At 29.3% G+C, this 16383-nt stretch overlaps 1 protein-coding gene across 1 annotated transcript in view; it reads left to right on the forward strand.

Annotated features, from left to right (window-relative positions):
* The window catches only part of LOC129958363 (zonadhesin-like), a 211230-nt gene that overhangs the window by 94154 nt on the left and 100693 nt on the right, over positions 1–16383 (forward strand). Inside the window, exons 4-13 of the mRNA XM_056070797.1 lie at positions 213–480; positions 1359–1474; positions 2000–2208; positions 3888–4429; positions 5303–5557; positions 6598–6842; positions 8758–8868; positions 11537–11681; positions 13146–13310; positions 14658–14868. Of these exons, the coding sequence (XP_055926772.1) occupies positions 213–480; positions 1359–1474; positions 2000–2208; positions 3888–4429; positions 5303–5557; positions 6598–6842; positions 8758–8868; positions 11537–11681; positions 13146–13310; positions 14658–14868 (2267 nt within the window). The remainder of the gene's footprint in view (positions 1–212; positions 481–1358; positions 1475–1999; positions 2209–3887; positions 4430–5302; positions 5558–6597; positions 6843–8757; positions 8869–11536; positions 11682–13145; positions 13311–14657; positions 14869–16383) is intronic.

Consider the following 16383-nt stretch of genomic DNA (forward strand, 5'->3'; position numbering starts at 1 on the left):
ATTTCTTTCACCGTTTTCTTCTGTTCGAAATATTCTCACATTTTTTGGACAGAATAAATAAATATCTGTAACATTCATATATAATTTGAATGATTTTTTTTTGTTATAAATTTTTTCATGCATTTGATTTTTGTTTAATTTAATTTCAGTTGCAAATAATTGCTTTATATCATATAAAATTGTTAACTTCGATGTTCGTTTACAAATTACAGATTGATAAAGTTAACTGTTACACATCTTTCCATTCACCTTACTGTGAGTTGCAATGCAATGAAAATACATGTTTAAACGGTGGAGCGTGTATGGGATCACTAAACAGACAATCCGTTCAGTGCAGCTGCCCCGATGGATTTTCCGGTCCTTTATGCGAACAAACCATAACAAGCTGCTCCCCTATCCAAACAAATAACCACTGCAACCACAGCCAGAGCATCTGGTACTTTGACTCATTATCCAATCAGTGTAAATCAACAGTTTCAGGTAATGCTTTTCTATTCTCTTTTACAGTATGTGTATTTTTCTATTGACCTAAAAATGTTATTTGATTTTCTATGATTTAACAACAATTTAAAATACCTCTTTACCGCGATTTTTCACAGCTTTTTGCGTTCTCTTTTGTAAATGAGTATTTATGATATGTGATGAACTAATTGTTTTTTTAATCACTCACAGGACTAAGAAGTAAATGGTTTTAAATTGCAAAATAGTTGTGCTTATATTTGTGAAAATTCATTTTTAAATTAAGTGAAATTTGGGATAACCTTTATGTAATTAAAGATACGTTTTTTTTTCCCAATTTCACTTTTCATATTTTTTTAAATATCGGAGCATAAATAGTACTGAGGTTGTTTAGTTATCAAATCGAATTTCTACAATGTTTACTGCTTGTGTACTAAAATAATATAATTAAAATTTGTAAGTTAAATTGAAGATTTGCAAAGCACGATGAAAAATTCCCTTCAAAAAAGTTATTTTCGAAAAGAAAGTTCTTTCATCCTTTCATTTCATTTAAAATTAATTTAATTTTCTTCCTGACTTTCACTAGAATAATAAAACATTATTAAACATTTTTACTACTACGGCGCGTCACATCCCCTTCCCTCGGTTGCTCTCGATTATTATTTATTAAAGATTAATAATCTATCGGTAAGGGTTTGTTTCTAAGTAATCATGGTAATTCACAAAATAATTGAAAATTTTCCTCAAATTCAAGTTTCTGACAATTTTTGTCATACCAAACATTCAGTAAAAAAAGCAGACTCTTCTAGAGATGCTTGTGAAATCCTTGAATATTGCGGGTAAACGTTTTTGTTTTTGCTTATGAAATTCATTGAAATGTTTTTGTAAATAATCTTTAGGTTGTTTCGAACCTCGGTCGACATTTTTAACGTTTGAGGAATGTTCTACGACGTGTTTACAAGGTACTTGCTGCTATCGAATGAAGATAGGTGAAATTCCGGATATGATCTGCCAGGTAAAGGAAACATATTTCAGCTATAAATTAATTTTCTTTGTGTTTTCAGAGAAGAGAAAAAGTGTAGTCACAGAAATATAAATATATGTTATGAAATAATTGAATTAAAAAGTTTTTCCCTTTCTTCTCTATACTTTCCCCGATTGAGAAACTTTGAGTATAGTGGAAAAACATACATGTCTGTTATTCAGATTTCTTAAAATGTGTTCTTTGATACATCTCTGTTTCCTTTTATCCATTTTTCTATGCAATGCTAAATAAACTGATGATTATCTTATTGCCCCTCTATCTTTGAAGTATCTTATTGCAACTCTTAAAAAGAAGATATTCTATATTTAAGTAAATAGAGATGAATAAAATATTTGTATGGATTTTACTTCATGAAAACTTAAGCGAATTTTACTAAGTAAGAAAATTGTTTTCATTTGTAATCCACCTCCTTTCTTAATTTATAATTCAAGTAACACAGAACTGTTTGATTATTTGATTTTAATGACATTGTACATTTTGTTCTTTTTTCAATAGCCCGAAACAATGAAGAATTGTCAGCTCTTATGTCAAGATGACAACATCGAAGTACTAGGTTTTTATCCAGGGATCAAATGCCCAAATGAAGGATGTGGTATGATTGCATCAAAAGTGTGCCATACTGGAATATCTTTGTACAGTCCGGGATCTACCTTTTCCTTTGGTTGTGAAACATGCGAATGTTTTGATGAACATATTTCTTGCAGGTAAATTTTAATTTCATTTAGTGTATACTTTATTAATACGCTTTTAGTGAAATAGATTTTTTAGTGAACTAAAAGAGTATTTGATTTAATATGTCAATGGAGCTGCTCATTTAGGTCAAAACTTTGTAATAAAATTTCTTTCACAGTTTTTTTTATTGGTAAAATTTTTTTGATCCCATTTTGATGCTAAAAATTTTCCACTCTTTGAAAATTGGATAATAAATAAAAGAATTTAAACAGATCTTAAAGATTAACAAGAAACATCTATTTACGATTTAATCGAAAATTCGAATGTGGGTAAATTAAGATAAGATGATATTTTCAAAGCATTTTTATACAAACATTGAAGAATTTCATAGAATAAAGCTGAAAAGTTTTGCGATCTTGCTTTAATTGTGATTTGATCAAAGAATTATATGTAGATTCTTATATCGACATCAAAAAATTCATGAATTAGCATTTGCCTATTCTTCATTTTGTATATTGAATAACTTTTTTTGTAAAATGATACAAAAGTGAATTTTATTACATATCTACACATTCCAAAGATTTATTTTATCTTAGGAAAAAGACGTCATAAAACCTTAAAAAAAAGTTAACTGAAAAATAGCACTGAGTTATTTTTAATCAAAGACATAAAGATTGAAAATAGCACATGCTACAAATACTTAGGGTCAATACCTATGACGGAATTTGTTTCCGCGAATAGCAATAAAATTTTAATACAGGATAATTACAAAATTATCAACAAGATTTAACTCGCTATATTTCAAAAAATAATACAGTTATGAAAATAAACTATACCTCATAAAAAGGATATATTTCAATTTCTTTTTTCGAATAAGTACACGAGTTCTATATGCCATGCTTTGGTACCCAACACAAATCTCTCTAGAGGCATTTAAACATGTCATTGTCATTTAAACATGTGATTGACAAAAATTCGTATTTGTAATAAAGTTCTGATCTCATTCAACATAGTCAGCAAGCGTAGAGAACGCGCAGTTTTTTTTAAAATAGTTCTAATAAAATAAATCGTTAACCGTCTTACGGAAGCTCCTAAAATGATTTAAATAGTCTGAGTCACATTAATAAATCTACCATATCTTGACTTAATAAACTTTTTCTTTTTACTGCAAGAATGAATATTCGCTGCAGATGAAGGCCCACAAGGAAAGTCAAAAATATGAAAATAAAGTTTAACATATGTTTCTTCCTTCCGATAAGCATTGAAGACGAATGTAAATAATATACTTACAATTATATCACTTCAGAATTCGATTATTTTCTAGTTATTCTGTAGTTTGAACAAATGAAAAATACTGATTTCGAAATATTTGCACTATCATGAATATATTTATACCGATTTTTTTTTATCTATGATGATTTCCTACTCCTATTTTCTCTACAGCAATCTTTGCTTCCGTAACCATGCAAATGAATTTATTAAAATCTCTGATTGAGACGTCAGACGACATTAAAAAGGTGAAGAAATACATTAGTAAAAGTTAAATGTTTAAATATATATCTTGTTTCATTTGCTTCATAAATAAGTGTGTAATAGTATCATCAATACATAATCAATGGTATCATATTTCACGTTTAATGCTCTATTTCTGTAAATTATTTCTTTCAGCATTTATATAAACGAATACATATCCTTTTTTTTCTATCCATAGTTGCCGTAATATGAATGTGAGAAAAGAAATAAGAGAACTTAGTTATTCAGAACGAATTGAATACCAGCGAGCAGTAGCTCATCTTCAAGCTGGAGGCGATAAAAGTATCTGGACATCTTTACGAAATCTGTATATTACTCACATCATGCACGCCAATTCACCGGAATATTTCCTATTTTGGAATAGAAATTTCTTGAGAACGATGGAGCAGCATTTGCAAGAATACAACTGTTCTATTACTATTCCTTATTTTGATTTCACTCTGGACGCAGGTAATTTGTCTTCATCAGTAGTGTGGCGACAAGATTTCTTTGGATCGCCCAATCCAAATGGAAGTTATTGCCAAAAACATTTCATCCATAAAAGTAATACGCCTTGGACGCCTTGCATCAAAAGAGATATCAAGGCCGATAGCAATGCTCCTACAATGATTGATGTAGCTCTTGCTCTTTCTAAATCAGATTTCTTTGAATTTACATCTGCTCTTCAAGGAATTGCTAATTACATGCATAGCTTTATGGGAGGCGATATGGAAACAACAAGTAAGTGTTATTTTTATGAGCATTCTAATGAGTATTATTTAAAACAATTTAGAAAGACAGTATAATTGTTGAATCAGAAGCTAATATATATGCAAGTAACAAAGTAAATTTACGCTGAGAAATGGTACATTAGAAGCATTGAAAGATTGTAACATTAAAACCATTTCTAATTTTAAAATAGAAAAGTATAAGGTATCGTGTAGCTAGATTTTGAGGAATACACGCCTGAATTTTATTTTAATGTTAAAAGTCAGAAGTTTTATTTTAATATTAAAAATCGCATGAGGAGAGCACCACGAGTACAAGGATGGGGATTTGTTGTATTTATAAACTTCTATTTTTATTTGCATTTGTATTCAAAGTCAAGTATTTCTTATTGTTTTTCTAATTCTTTTTCAAATAAATCCAAAGCAGGTGTAGGATTTATGTTTACACGGATGAAATCAATGTGCATATGAAGTATATTCAGGATCCAGGAAAACTTATTTTCTGGCATTTAATTCAGCTTTTGAATATTTGAAAATAATTTGTATGAGAAATTTGGAATACAAACTAAAAACAGAATTTTCGAGGAGGTATATCTAAAAATGCGTCATTTATTTTTCAGAGTTAAAACTTCAATTTAAATATATAATAATGTAATATTTAATACGAAATGATGTTCTAATTAATAATTCTTCCTTTTTCATGTGAATCTATCAATATCTGATGTAAAAGTTAATTTATCATAAATCAAACAAACTAAGCATTTCATTTGAAATGCTTAGTTCGTAAATCACCCAAAACATCAATGATCCACAATATCAGTTGACGTTCGCTTCAGATATTTTAATAAATTAAAAATCTTATTTTTTAATCCATTTTTTTTTTCAGATAGTCCGCACGATCCGATTTTCTATTCTTTGCACGCTTTTATCGATTCATTATTTTGGAAATGGCAACAGCGTCATTCAGTGAAGAAGTTGAAAAAATTTAAAAACAAAGTTTTAGAAGCGAATTTGATTCCCTTCAATACAAAACAAAAGTTTCTGATCAATTCGGAGAAAGACTTGTGCGTAACTTACGCATCAATGGAAGAATCTGAAAGAGAGAGAAACAGACAAGAATTTCGTTCTGCTCGACCTCAAAGTAAGATTTTGACAGTTATTATTATTATTTCTTTAATCCTTGAAGATATTTGCTTCAATTCTGTTAAAAAAAATTTTTCATATCAAACATTTGTGGTTAACCGCTCATTAAATGTAAATGTATCATTTGCTAAACTGTGCTTTTGAAATAACTAAAGAATGCTTGAACATATTAATTCTTTTAAATGTATGAAGCTGCTCATTATTGTTATGGATCTGTAATATCGTTGTCCTACAACTTGAGCCTCATCGCTGAAAAGATGGGCTTACATATATTCATTATGGATGTAAGGTAATTGATCCCCGACATTGGTGACAAAAGTAAAGATTCAAGAAAATGAAGGAAATGTGGAAGTATCTACAATAGGATTCGAGATTCTTCTAGAAAATTACATACTCTGTCAGAAAACATATTTATAAATGCGATAGAGCTAAGGTGAGGGAGTCTAGTGAATTCTTTCTTTAAAATGCTGTTTATAGAGCGAGATCTTTTCACATTTTGAGAACTTTTCTAATAAACATTTGCTTTATTGGGCATGTGTTGTTGATTTTCTATCAACGCTGTCTTTGTATACACGTGTGCTGTGTCTTGCCACTTGCATTTATTTATGGAAAAAAAATCATTTTTTATTTGTTCATTTGACTTAAATTATTTATATAATATTAAGGGAAGTAGTATGTAAATAATTTGCACGAATTTTTTAACGAGAATTTTTATTTGAAAATTATAAACAACGGCATTAATAATTAGTGCAATGCTTCAAAAACTATTTCCGCATTTCCTAGGTAAAAAAAAAAAAAAAAAAAATGTGAACTTTAACTATCGCTTGTGATTATGCAGAATTCCTTTTCCCACTCATTATGGACTGTATTCATTATTAGTTTTTTAAATCAAAGAGTTCCGTCTAATTTCATTTTATATTTGTTATTTTCCAGTTAATAAGCAATTTTTGGGCCTATTTAATAATTTTAAATTGATTTGTTGTTTCAGAATTTATTAGTAATGGGTTTTAAATCGGTGTTAATATTCTATAATTTCAGGCAACAACCATGCTGGCTGCTCTGGTGAAGAGTTTTCTCCCTTTACTGAAAGATTATGCGATACAGAAATGAAATCTTTAGTTGATACAGGTCACAGGATCCAGACAGTACTTTACAATCAAGAAGAAAGATTTTTGAAAACATTACCGAGAACTTGCCTTTCATCTCATGATATTCCGAAAACTTATGTGAATCAGATATGGAATGTTCAGCCTGATTATTTTAAGCCGCAGTCGAATTATCAGGTATGTATGAATCACTTTATTCTTAATGGGTTTCCCCTTGTGTTTTTTTCCTTGAGAAATAACAGTTTTTACATATAGATAGTAGAAACAAATTTCTTTTTTGCAATTTTTTATTGGATTTTTTAGTTTTTTCTTATTGAATTATTTATATCTTATTTTATTGAAATATAACTTGAAGTCTGGGTGTCAATAAAATCTCTTGTTATTCACAAAAAAATGACTCAATAATCAAAGTCAGCGGGAATGTCTCCCTGAAACACATATTTCTCGTATATTTTTTAATAAATGTTCTCATGTTTCATTAACCTCATACAACTGTATAACAACAATTACGAAAGAGTCTATTACCATGTGTTAGCAACGATTAATCGGTTTGTGATTAGTACCCAACCTCCAGAATATCGAATGTGTATTTTGTATACCTGTTTTTTCGACCGATTGAAACCAAAATTTGACACAGAGTTGCAATTGTTGTCACAAAATCACATACAAAAATTTTCATATTTATGTCATTATGTTTTTGAATTATCGCTTTAACAAGCTTGTGAAAGTAGAGATCGACAAACGAGCAGCTCTTTGATGGATTTGGTTCAAATTTAACGCATATTTATTCCTTAGATGTTAAATAACTGTACCAAAATTTTTATCCCTCTATCTCTCTTGGTTTGGTATTTACCGTATTCACTTATTTCGGGCAGACAGACTTCCTTAGAATGGATTTCGTTCAAAATTTAATAGAAATCTGCAAATTTGGTGTAAATACCATATACCGAATTTTATCTATTCAGCTCAACGCGTTTTTGAACTATCATTTTAGCTGTCAGATTTAATTCCAAAATTGTTTTTTTTTCGGACTGAAGGAGGTCTAAAATGAAGAGATTCATCAAAATCTTGAGTTCGAATTTTTTGATAATTACAATACTTTCTCTTTATGTATCCCGTATGCAAGAAATTAAAAATGCTTGGCTGATGAGATATATTATTGAATTTTTTCCATTTCATCTATCATTATCAAAACTCGTGACTGCATTGGATTTGTGCGTTTCTAGTACCTGTTGATAAAGGAAGAATGCTAGATAAACTTTAAAAATAACTATGCATCTTCATAGGAAGTGTGAGGTTTTTTTTGTTGTTGTTGTAAAATCTTAAAATCAGACTCAATACAACTGCATGATTAAGTATATAAAATATTCACAATCACATCTGTGAATTATTAAATAGCGCAAAATAAATAAAATAAAATAAAGTCAAGAACATTATCGAATAAAGAAAGGAGTTGTAGGAAATGCATTTTGTATTAAAACATTTATCCTTTTATATGTTTTCTTCAAGCTCCACATGTATTCCTTGCAGACATATACAGAAAGACATACAAGTACTTAACGCAACAAATACTATTAATTTACGTGCTATCTACTTGATCTACCATGGATTCACGTATTGCGACTTGCCATCTTTCTATCAAGCGAAATAGCGACATTAAATGAGAAAAGGCAAGCCCGGCAACGAACTTACGTTAATCAGGCTGGGTCGCTCTGTCTCTCATGTACGAGGGGCCGAGCAAACGACGAGGCACCGGTCGTGCAAAACGTGCATAGCTTTGAGAAAAGATCGTTATATTTGATTGCACAAATTAAAAATTCACGGTTTCAGTATTTTTTCATTGCGAAAATTATATTATTTATATATGTATTTCCATGGGGATGAGATTTCAGTTAAAGTACTACATTTTTGTTCTGAAGTCTTTTGTGCTACATTTCGTGTACATCGTTCAAACATTCGTGGAACTGGTTTTGTGAAAGCATAAATTTACAAGTTTAAATTTCTACTTGATTAAACATGCTTAGTTTCTAAAATAAATGTTTCATTTCGTTTTCAATATTTTGTTTCATAACAAATGATTTTCTTTTAATAGTCCGTGGATATGAAATCCGAATGGTGCGATCGCTTTTGTTTCCCAGCAGATATTTTTCTTCCACCGGAATCGAATGACTCATTCGAAATCACGCCATGCTCGGGAAACCAGGTAAGACATATTTAATATTACTAGTTCCGCTTGATTCACTAAAACTTTACTAACATTTTATTCCTTTCTCTAAGACATGCTCCGAAATAATGCAAATAACAGTAAACCCATAAGAAAGTATCTCACATTCAACCCTCTTCCGTAATAGAAAGATTCAATCTTTACTAGGATTACGGCCGTTTAAAACTTAGCGAAATATAAATATAAAATAGCAAGGATAGTAAAAGCTATCTCTGCCATTTTGATTTTATGTATATGACTGCATTTACAATATGCTTTTGTGCACAGGGTGCTCTCTTAACAGGGGATAAACTCAGAGGGCTGTTAGTAAGGCATCAAGAACAAGAAAATTTGCAATGAAATGTGGTGTCGCAAACCAAGTGAAAGTGAAAATCGCAATAACGCTCGCAGGTTTCAGTGTCGCACTGGCACAACAAAACGTACAATAATAACTACCAAAAGATTCATTTGTTTAATTATTACAAGAATTGCTGAGAATGGTGGCTGCTGATGACATTCTAGTCTACAACGACGTAAAATGATTTTCAGAAGCTCTCGAAGATTCAAAATATACTTTTGATGCCTGCCCCAACACCGATAATTCGCACCATGGGATTCTCTGCTGTGTGTTCCTAGGCGTCCCAAAATCAAGAGAGGTGACCCCAAAGAAAAAAGTCATACGGATTGCACTCTGGAAAACGTGAAGGAGCGCGTCCATTTCACCTACTTGGGGATGTAACATTGAAGTGATTACGGGCCTAGCGAAAAATACGAGCAGGGGCACTATCATGCATGAACCACATGCCTTTCTGCATTATGACAGGTGCACTTTACAGCATTTCAGGGAGGATGTGATGCAAAAAAAAATAAAGTACATTATCCCATTCAACCGTACTGCCTCTAGAGATAATCATCCAGGATTCCTACCCCACTTTGACACTAAGCCTCTATTGAGATTTCCGAGGTACATTGGTATGAGAATTATCTATTATTCACATGTGTGCAAGTAATGCCTTCTAAAATCATTCGCGCTTTTCACCCTTATAACGTGGTTTGTGTCAGTACGTTCCATTGTAATTCTAACTACATGCGTACTAATAACCCTCTGAGGGTTCCTTTAACAGAATACCTTGTATATTATTTAAAATCATATAGTATTTAAAGTAAGAATGCAACTATCTTAAATTACCACTTTCGGTAGTTGATACAAAAATATTCTTAGATTATTATCTTGGAAAAGACTGCATTTGGTGAGCCACGTCACTCTGTTGTTCTAATAAGAGAATTTTTTTTCTGCATGATTTCAGACGTTTAACATAACTGACAACAAAAATAATGTATAGGATTATACCATTTTGCCTATTAATGTTTTGTAAATAGCTGAATTCATGTTTCACTCTGTGATGGATTTAGGGATTTTGCGGTCCCAGGTAGTACGCATTTTGAGGCCCTACTTTTCATGACTGATCAATTTAGTTTTACATTTTAATATATATTTAATTAAATCAGCATGCTACTGTCTTATTTTATTTATTTTAGTAATTTTATGAAAATACGTATGTTTTTATTTATCTTATGATTACATATCGAGGAAAAAAGATTAAATAATAAAATTCTTGAAAAATTAATCATGATCATTTGATTATCTCACTTACAAATAAGAATGTTTAAAGACAGTAACCAATTTTAACGGAATAATAAATTTCAAACGAATCTATCATTAAAAAATATTATCTTTCAAAGCCTGCTAAGGGGACTATAATATAATCAGTTAAAGAAATAATTAACATAAATTTAATAATTAATTATAAATCGGCAGTTAATTATACTGTATTTACTAGAGACCATTGTCATTCGATGTAAATAAATATTGTAGCCCTAATATTTTATAATTCATAGAATTTGTATTCTTAAAAATTCATTCATTTGGTAACTCGGGCTAGTAACTTTTTTTAACCCTCAACCCAGCGGCAATTGGCAGCCATCTATCTGCTTTGTCGGAAATCTTCCACTGACTTCATTTCAATCTTCAGCACGTCTTCAATCTTCACCCGAATTAAGTTAAAACGGCCAAAGAGGCTTAGCTATCTTTAAAAAAATGCAAATTATTTGAATGTAAATCAAGTATGCTATGTCAAAAGTCAGTAAAAGATCCTATCAGCAATCCTTTTTTAAACACTTTATGTTTTGTATGACTTAAGAAAAAAGACATGAGGCCAGAAGAAGCAATATATAGGATTCCTATTTAAAAACTGGTTCAAAATGGTAATAAGTGCTTTTGAATAATTAATATTTAAATTATTATTCTTCATTAATGCATTAACTGATTTCTGAGGTTCAATACGAATAATATTTTTTGTTTGCATGCAGAAATGCAGATATAAAACAAAAGAGTCTTAGTTTTCCTACATAAACCAAGATTGCCGATGCCTTTAAAAATGTTGGGTGGGGAGAAAAATGGAACAATCTTTATGAAAAATACCTTGTATCATGCATTAAATTATATATACAAATTCCCTTTATAGATTAGTTTCAAATTCTTGTGTATTCCAATTTCTGAGCCGTTATTAAATTCAAATGTATAAATAAATTGTGTTGAATATAAGACCACAATGCATTCCTTTGTATGGGATTGCAAATTTTTTTGTTGAAACATTTTTCTTTTCAGGTGCAAATACCCATCTGTGAAGAGTCGATTCTTTTAAAATGTCCTTACTACACTTTCGCTCCTTGCCGTCTGTCTTTGTGTGGGAATTGTTCGCTGACATGCCACGTGAATAATCAGGATATAGAATGTAAAGAGTCTGATATCGGTAGTATTTTCTTTTACTTATGTTAATTATTTTCACTGAAAAACCTTTGTAAAAATTAATTGAATTTGAAAATGAAGCATTCTGTTTTTCACTATATAATAGAAAAAGGATTTTTTCTTCCTATAATTACTTGATTACAGTATGGTTTCCCTAGTATACAGAAATAATGCGCTACACAAATAATACTCAGTGAAAGTGTTTAGATAATTTTTCTTTTTCATATACGAAGTATACAAAGAGGAAATATTATAGTTGTTTGACAATTCAAATTCTGGATTTGAACAAATCTCCATATTTCAAATCTCCCTGAGTTAGAAAAACACATTTTTGGAATTAATTCTGTCTGTCTTTCTGTGAACACGATAACTCAAAAACTCTTTGAGTTGGATGGATAAATTTGATATGTGGCCTTAACACCAAATTTGTAAATTTTTTTAATACTTTGAACAAAATATATTCACAATAAGTCTGCAGATCCGAATACAAGTGAATACAATAACTACAAAACATAAAGAACTGGATGGATAAAATTTTGTACATAGATTTAGTATCTGAAGTGTAGATCTGTATTGAATGTTGAATGCTCAGTTTTAATCACTAACTATGAAGCACAAAGTGCTTATATGTCGAATTCTGAAAATGAAATAAATAAATAATAATAATTAAAAAAATGACCCTGTCTTCACAGTTTTGCGTTAAATGCACTATGTTTATCCTTGGGAAAGAAAGAAGGATGATAACTTTATCCTTTGACTTTAAGGAGATAAATTTTTAAGGTGACCACTCTTACTGATTTATTTAAAGTATCTCACCGCATTTAATCTCTATCGAAATTAATCTCTTTTATTTATATTCGAATATATTTTTTTGGATCAGTACCTCTTACCTCTTCCTGCTCAACAATTATATTCAAAATTTAATGCCGAAAAAAATATTTTAAAGTAAAGTTATTTCTTTTAGAATAAGCTACATTTCAATATTTTTCAATCATCGTGTTCAAGGTTATACGGACGAACCCACAGACTGCCTCTTTTTAAATCGAAAATTTACTAAACATTAGCACTGTTGAAGTAAAAGTCACATATCAAATTTTAACCTTCTAGATAGTTGCATTTTTGAATTATCGAATTACAGAACACACAAATTTCAGAGTTAGAGGCGTATAAGAAATAGATATCTATCAAAATACTACTGTAGAATATTCTGAGTTAAAAGTTGATGTTCAAATTATTTTATTGCACATTAGGCATATCTTTTTCGAAATTCGATATGCACTTTCTATTACATATGATGTTAATTTTCAAGCAACATTATACTGCAATAAAATAAACTTTGACAACAATTTTTAGCTAATTAAAATTTAGTTAAAACAAGATAAAAGTAATTAATTTTTAACTTGAGATATTGTTGATATTTGCTTTGAGATGTTTAAAAATTCAAAAATTATAATTATGCTTATTGTAGACTTTTGCAGTCCTAATCCATGCAAGAATGGTGGCACATGTAAACCATCTGAATGGCCTTCCTTATCTCATCTTGTGTCTTGTGATTGCCCTCCTGGTTTTGAAGGTGAATACTGTGAAGAAAAATCAACTCAACGATGTTCATTGCCGCTGAACCCGGGAAAATGTAAGAATTTTCTTCCTAATCGTAATTGATAGCATTTGTGAATACAAGGTGATTCAAAATTCAGTATACAAACATTTAGATGAGGTAAAAAACACAAAAAAACAAATTCTCATCACATAAGAATTCATGACTAGATTAGTACATCACCTGGATGAGCTAAATGGCACACTAACATGCAGAATTGACAAGGTAATAACGGGTGAAAATTCTTTCTTTGGTACCTTACTGCGGCCGATTTCCAACTCGGTAACTGCTTAACACCAATGAGCTAAGGAGCCCCCACGCAAGCCGATAAAAATTATTTTATTAGCCTCATTGCCAAATCATTAAATCTGTAAAATGCATAAATTTGATGAATTATAAAATATTAGAATAATAATAGCATTTTGGAAAGTGTAATTAATATTATTATTTTTCGCTTACTGTACGAACATGTAACTTCATGTTTCTATTAGATGTGAAAAAAAGAAAACGAGAAATATTCACTATTGGTTGCAAAAAATTTCAATTTTAATTCCTTTTCTTACAAAATTTTGAAAACTGAGATAGCTAGTTGCTTGGTAAATGACTCAATCTTCAAATAAGAATTTCTTTACTTATATTAAAAGTTTTTAGGGAATGTAACCAAGAATTTCAACTAATTATATTTTGATGGTTAAAATAAATATGTCAAACATGTGAAAAGCATTTCATAGGTTACTGTATAATTAGAAGACTTTCAAAACAAAAATAAATATAAAATAGAATTAACTAATATCTCAATATTACAGAAATAAACGCATTAGTTCATGAATTTTGTCTCTTTTGTAAGTAAAATGATTGTTTACCTTAATTATTTATAGCATCACGTGGTAACTTTGTTTTTTTTATTATTCCAATGCCCACAAAATCCAAAACAAACATCTAGTATTTTAAATCAATGTTACGACTTAGTTGCATATTGTTTTAAGCAATTTTCAAAAACAAACGACATTGCTTGCTTGTAAGCTAACTAGAAGTGAATCACCATGGAACTTGTGAAAACACGTGAGTGTAAAGATTGCGAAAATCGAACAGAATATTTAAGCATCCTATCCCGCACAATTCATTTTTTGAACTTTGATGGATAGTTTAATAGGTAAGTTCATTGTAATAAACAATGCCTTTTCAAAATATTTAGTAATTTAGGTGTAGGAAATAAATTAGTATTATTATTTATGAATTCAATGTTGCTTTAAAAATTTATAAATGTGAATTTTACTATTTTCAGAAAGTTATCATAATATCTAACACTTTATCATTTAAAAAAAACTGAGTCATAAAGCTTTATGAATGTTTTTTAATGCTTTGTTGGTGTTTCTCCCTCAGTGAGTGGTTGCGGTCCACCAGAAAAACGATGGTACTTCGATTTCCAAAATCAAGAATGCTACTCTTTTATGTATCATGGATGTTCAGGGAATGGTAATAATTTCCCTTCTTACTATGAATGTCGAATTACCTGTAAAATTGGCGCTTGTTGCTGGAGAACACCTCGATTTCCGGGAAGAGTACCAGGTTTTAATGCAGATGGTTACGACAGGTAAGATAATTGAATTTTACATTCAATCTATACAAAGCAAGATTTTGTTTTACAGACTTTTTCTTCTTTATCAAAACATCATTAATCACTATTTCAGAATATAATATGTCGATTTTTTAATGAATTATTCATTATTATTCTTTTAAAGAATTAAATTAATAAGAACGAGGATATGAAGATCGTTTTCATAAAATTTTCGAATCAACTTTTAATATTAAACTATCCGAATTCAAAAAAAAAAAATCAATGAAAGTTAGGTAAACCTGTAAAAGTAAACGTTAAAAAGCATTAATTAATTGATAAAATTTGTTTGTTCGAAGTTTTCCTTTCTCAATTTGAAAGCAAATCATACCATAAATGTATTATTAAATTATTCAAAATGATTTAAAAGCAGGTAAAAATAGTTAACATTTAAGTATGAATGGCAAGATACTACTCTTTTAATCCCTGGCAAAAATGAAATAAAATATAAATATATAATTTATTAGCTTATTATTACAGAGAATTTTGCTTGATTCTAAGATATAGAAAAGATCGTATCAGATTTTTAAAATATTCACTTTTTAAAAACACAATTTTATTTATGTATTAAAATGCGAAAAATTTATTTTAATTATTTACTAATTTTTTTCTTTAATTTATATTTTTTGACTATTATGATATTTTGAAACAGTGATACCACTTTTTATTTTATTACCAAAAATGAGGAATCAAAATTTAATCAAGTTAACCGTTTAACTGATGACAGAGTTCTAAAAATATTAAAACACTGTAGAATGTAATCGAGAATTCAAAAGTATAAAAAATTCCAAAAACTTTTCTACATTTGCTAATTAATGCTCTACTTTATTGATATTTGTTTTATAGGGAGTAAAATGTTAATATATAGTTTATCAGTCAACAGCATATCACCTTTTATAAAGATATTCTTTTATTAATGTACTAAAAAGTTAAAAATGTTATTAAATTTTTTTAAAAATTTTTATTCTTTAATACATTGTTCGTAAATACTATGTTATTATAGAATTGCGATTGCATTTTTTTTGTTTTCGTTTTTCATACCAATAGTACGAAATCAAAATTCAATTAAATTCATCGTTTAAAGAATGAGTGATTCTTGATATTAAAATATTGTATTATGTAAACAAGAATGCAAAGAGGTATAAAATTAAAAAACTTTTCTATATGCACAGCAATTGCAGACAAAATTCAAATTATGAAAATTGTTTAATTTGATAAATATTACATTAAACACCGTTGATTCATGCTATAGTTTCGTCCGACAATATACTTTACGTTCAGACCGCGATAATCACCATTGACTGGTATATACAATTTAAAAATTTATATTTATCTATTAAATTTCATATAATCTGGAAACTACGTATAATAGAATGCGCATAAATACTGCTTGTTCAAAAAGCATTTTTAATGAGTGTTACCAAAACATGATATACATGACGCTTAAATTTTTAAACGCCTCATGCTATTCAACTTTATATTATTATTATTATT

Source organism: Argiope bruennichi, chromosome X1, assembly GCF_947563725.1.
Source record: "Argiope bruennichi chromosome X1, qqArgBrue1.1, whole genome shotgun sequence".
NCBI lineage: Eukaryota > Metazoa > Arthropoda > Arachnida > Araneae > Araneidae > Argiope > Argiope bruennichi.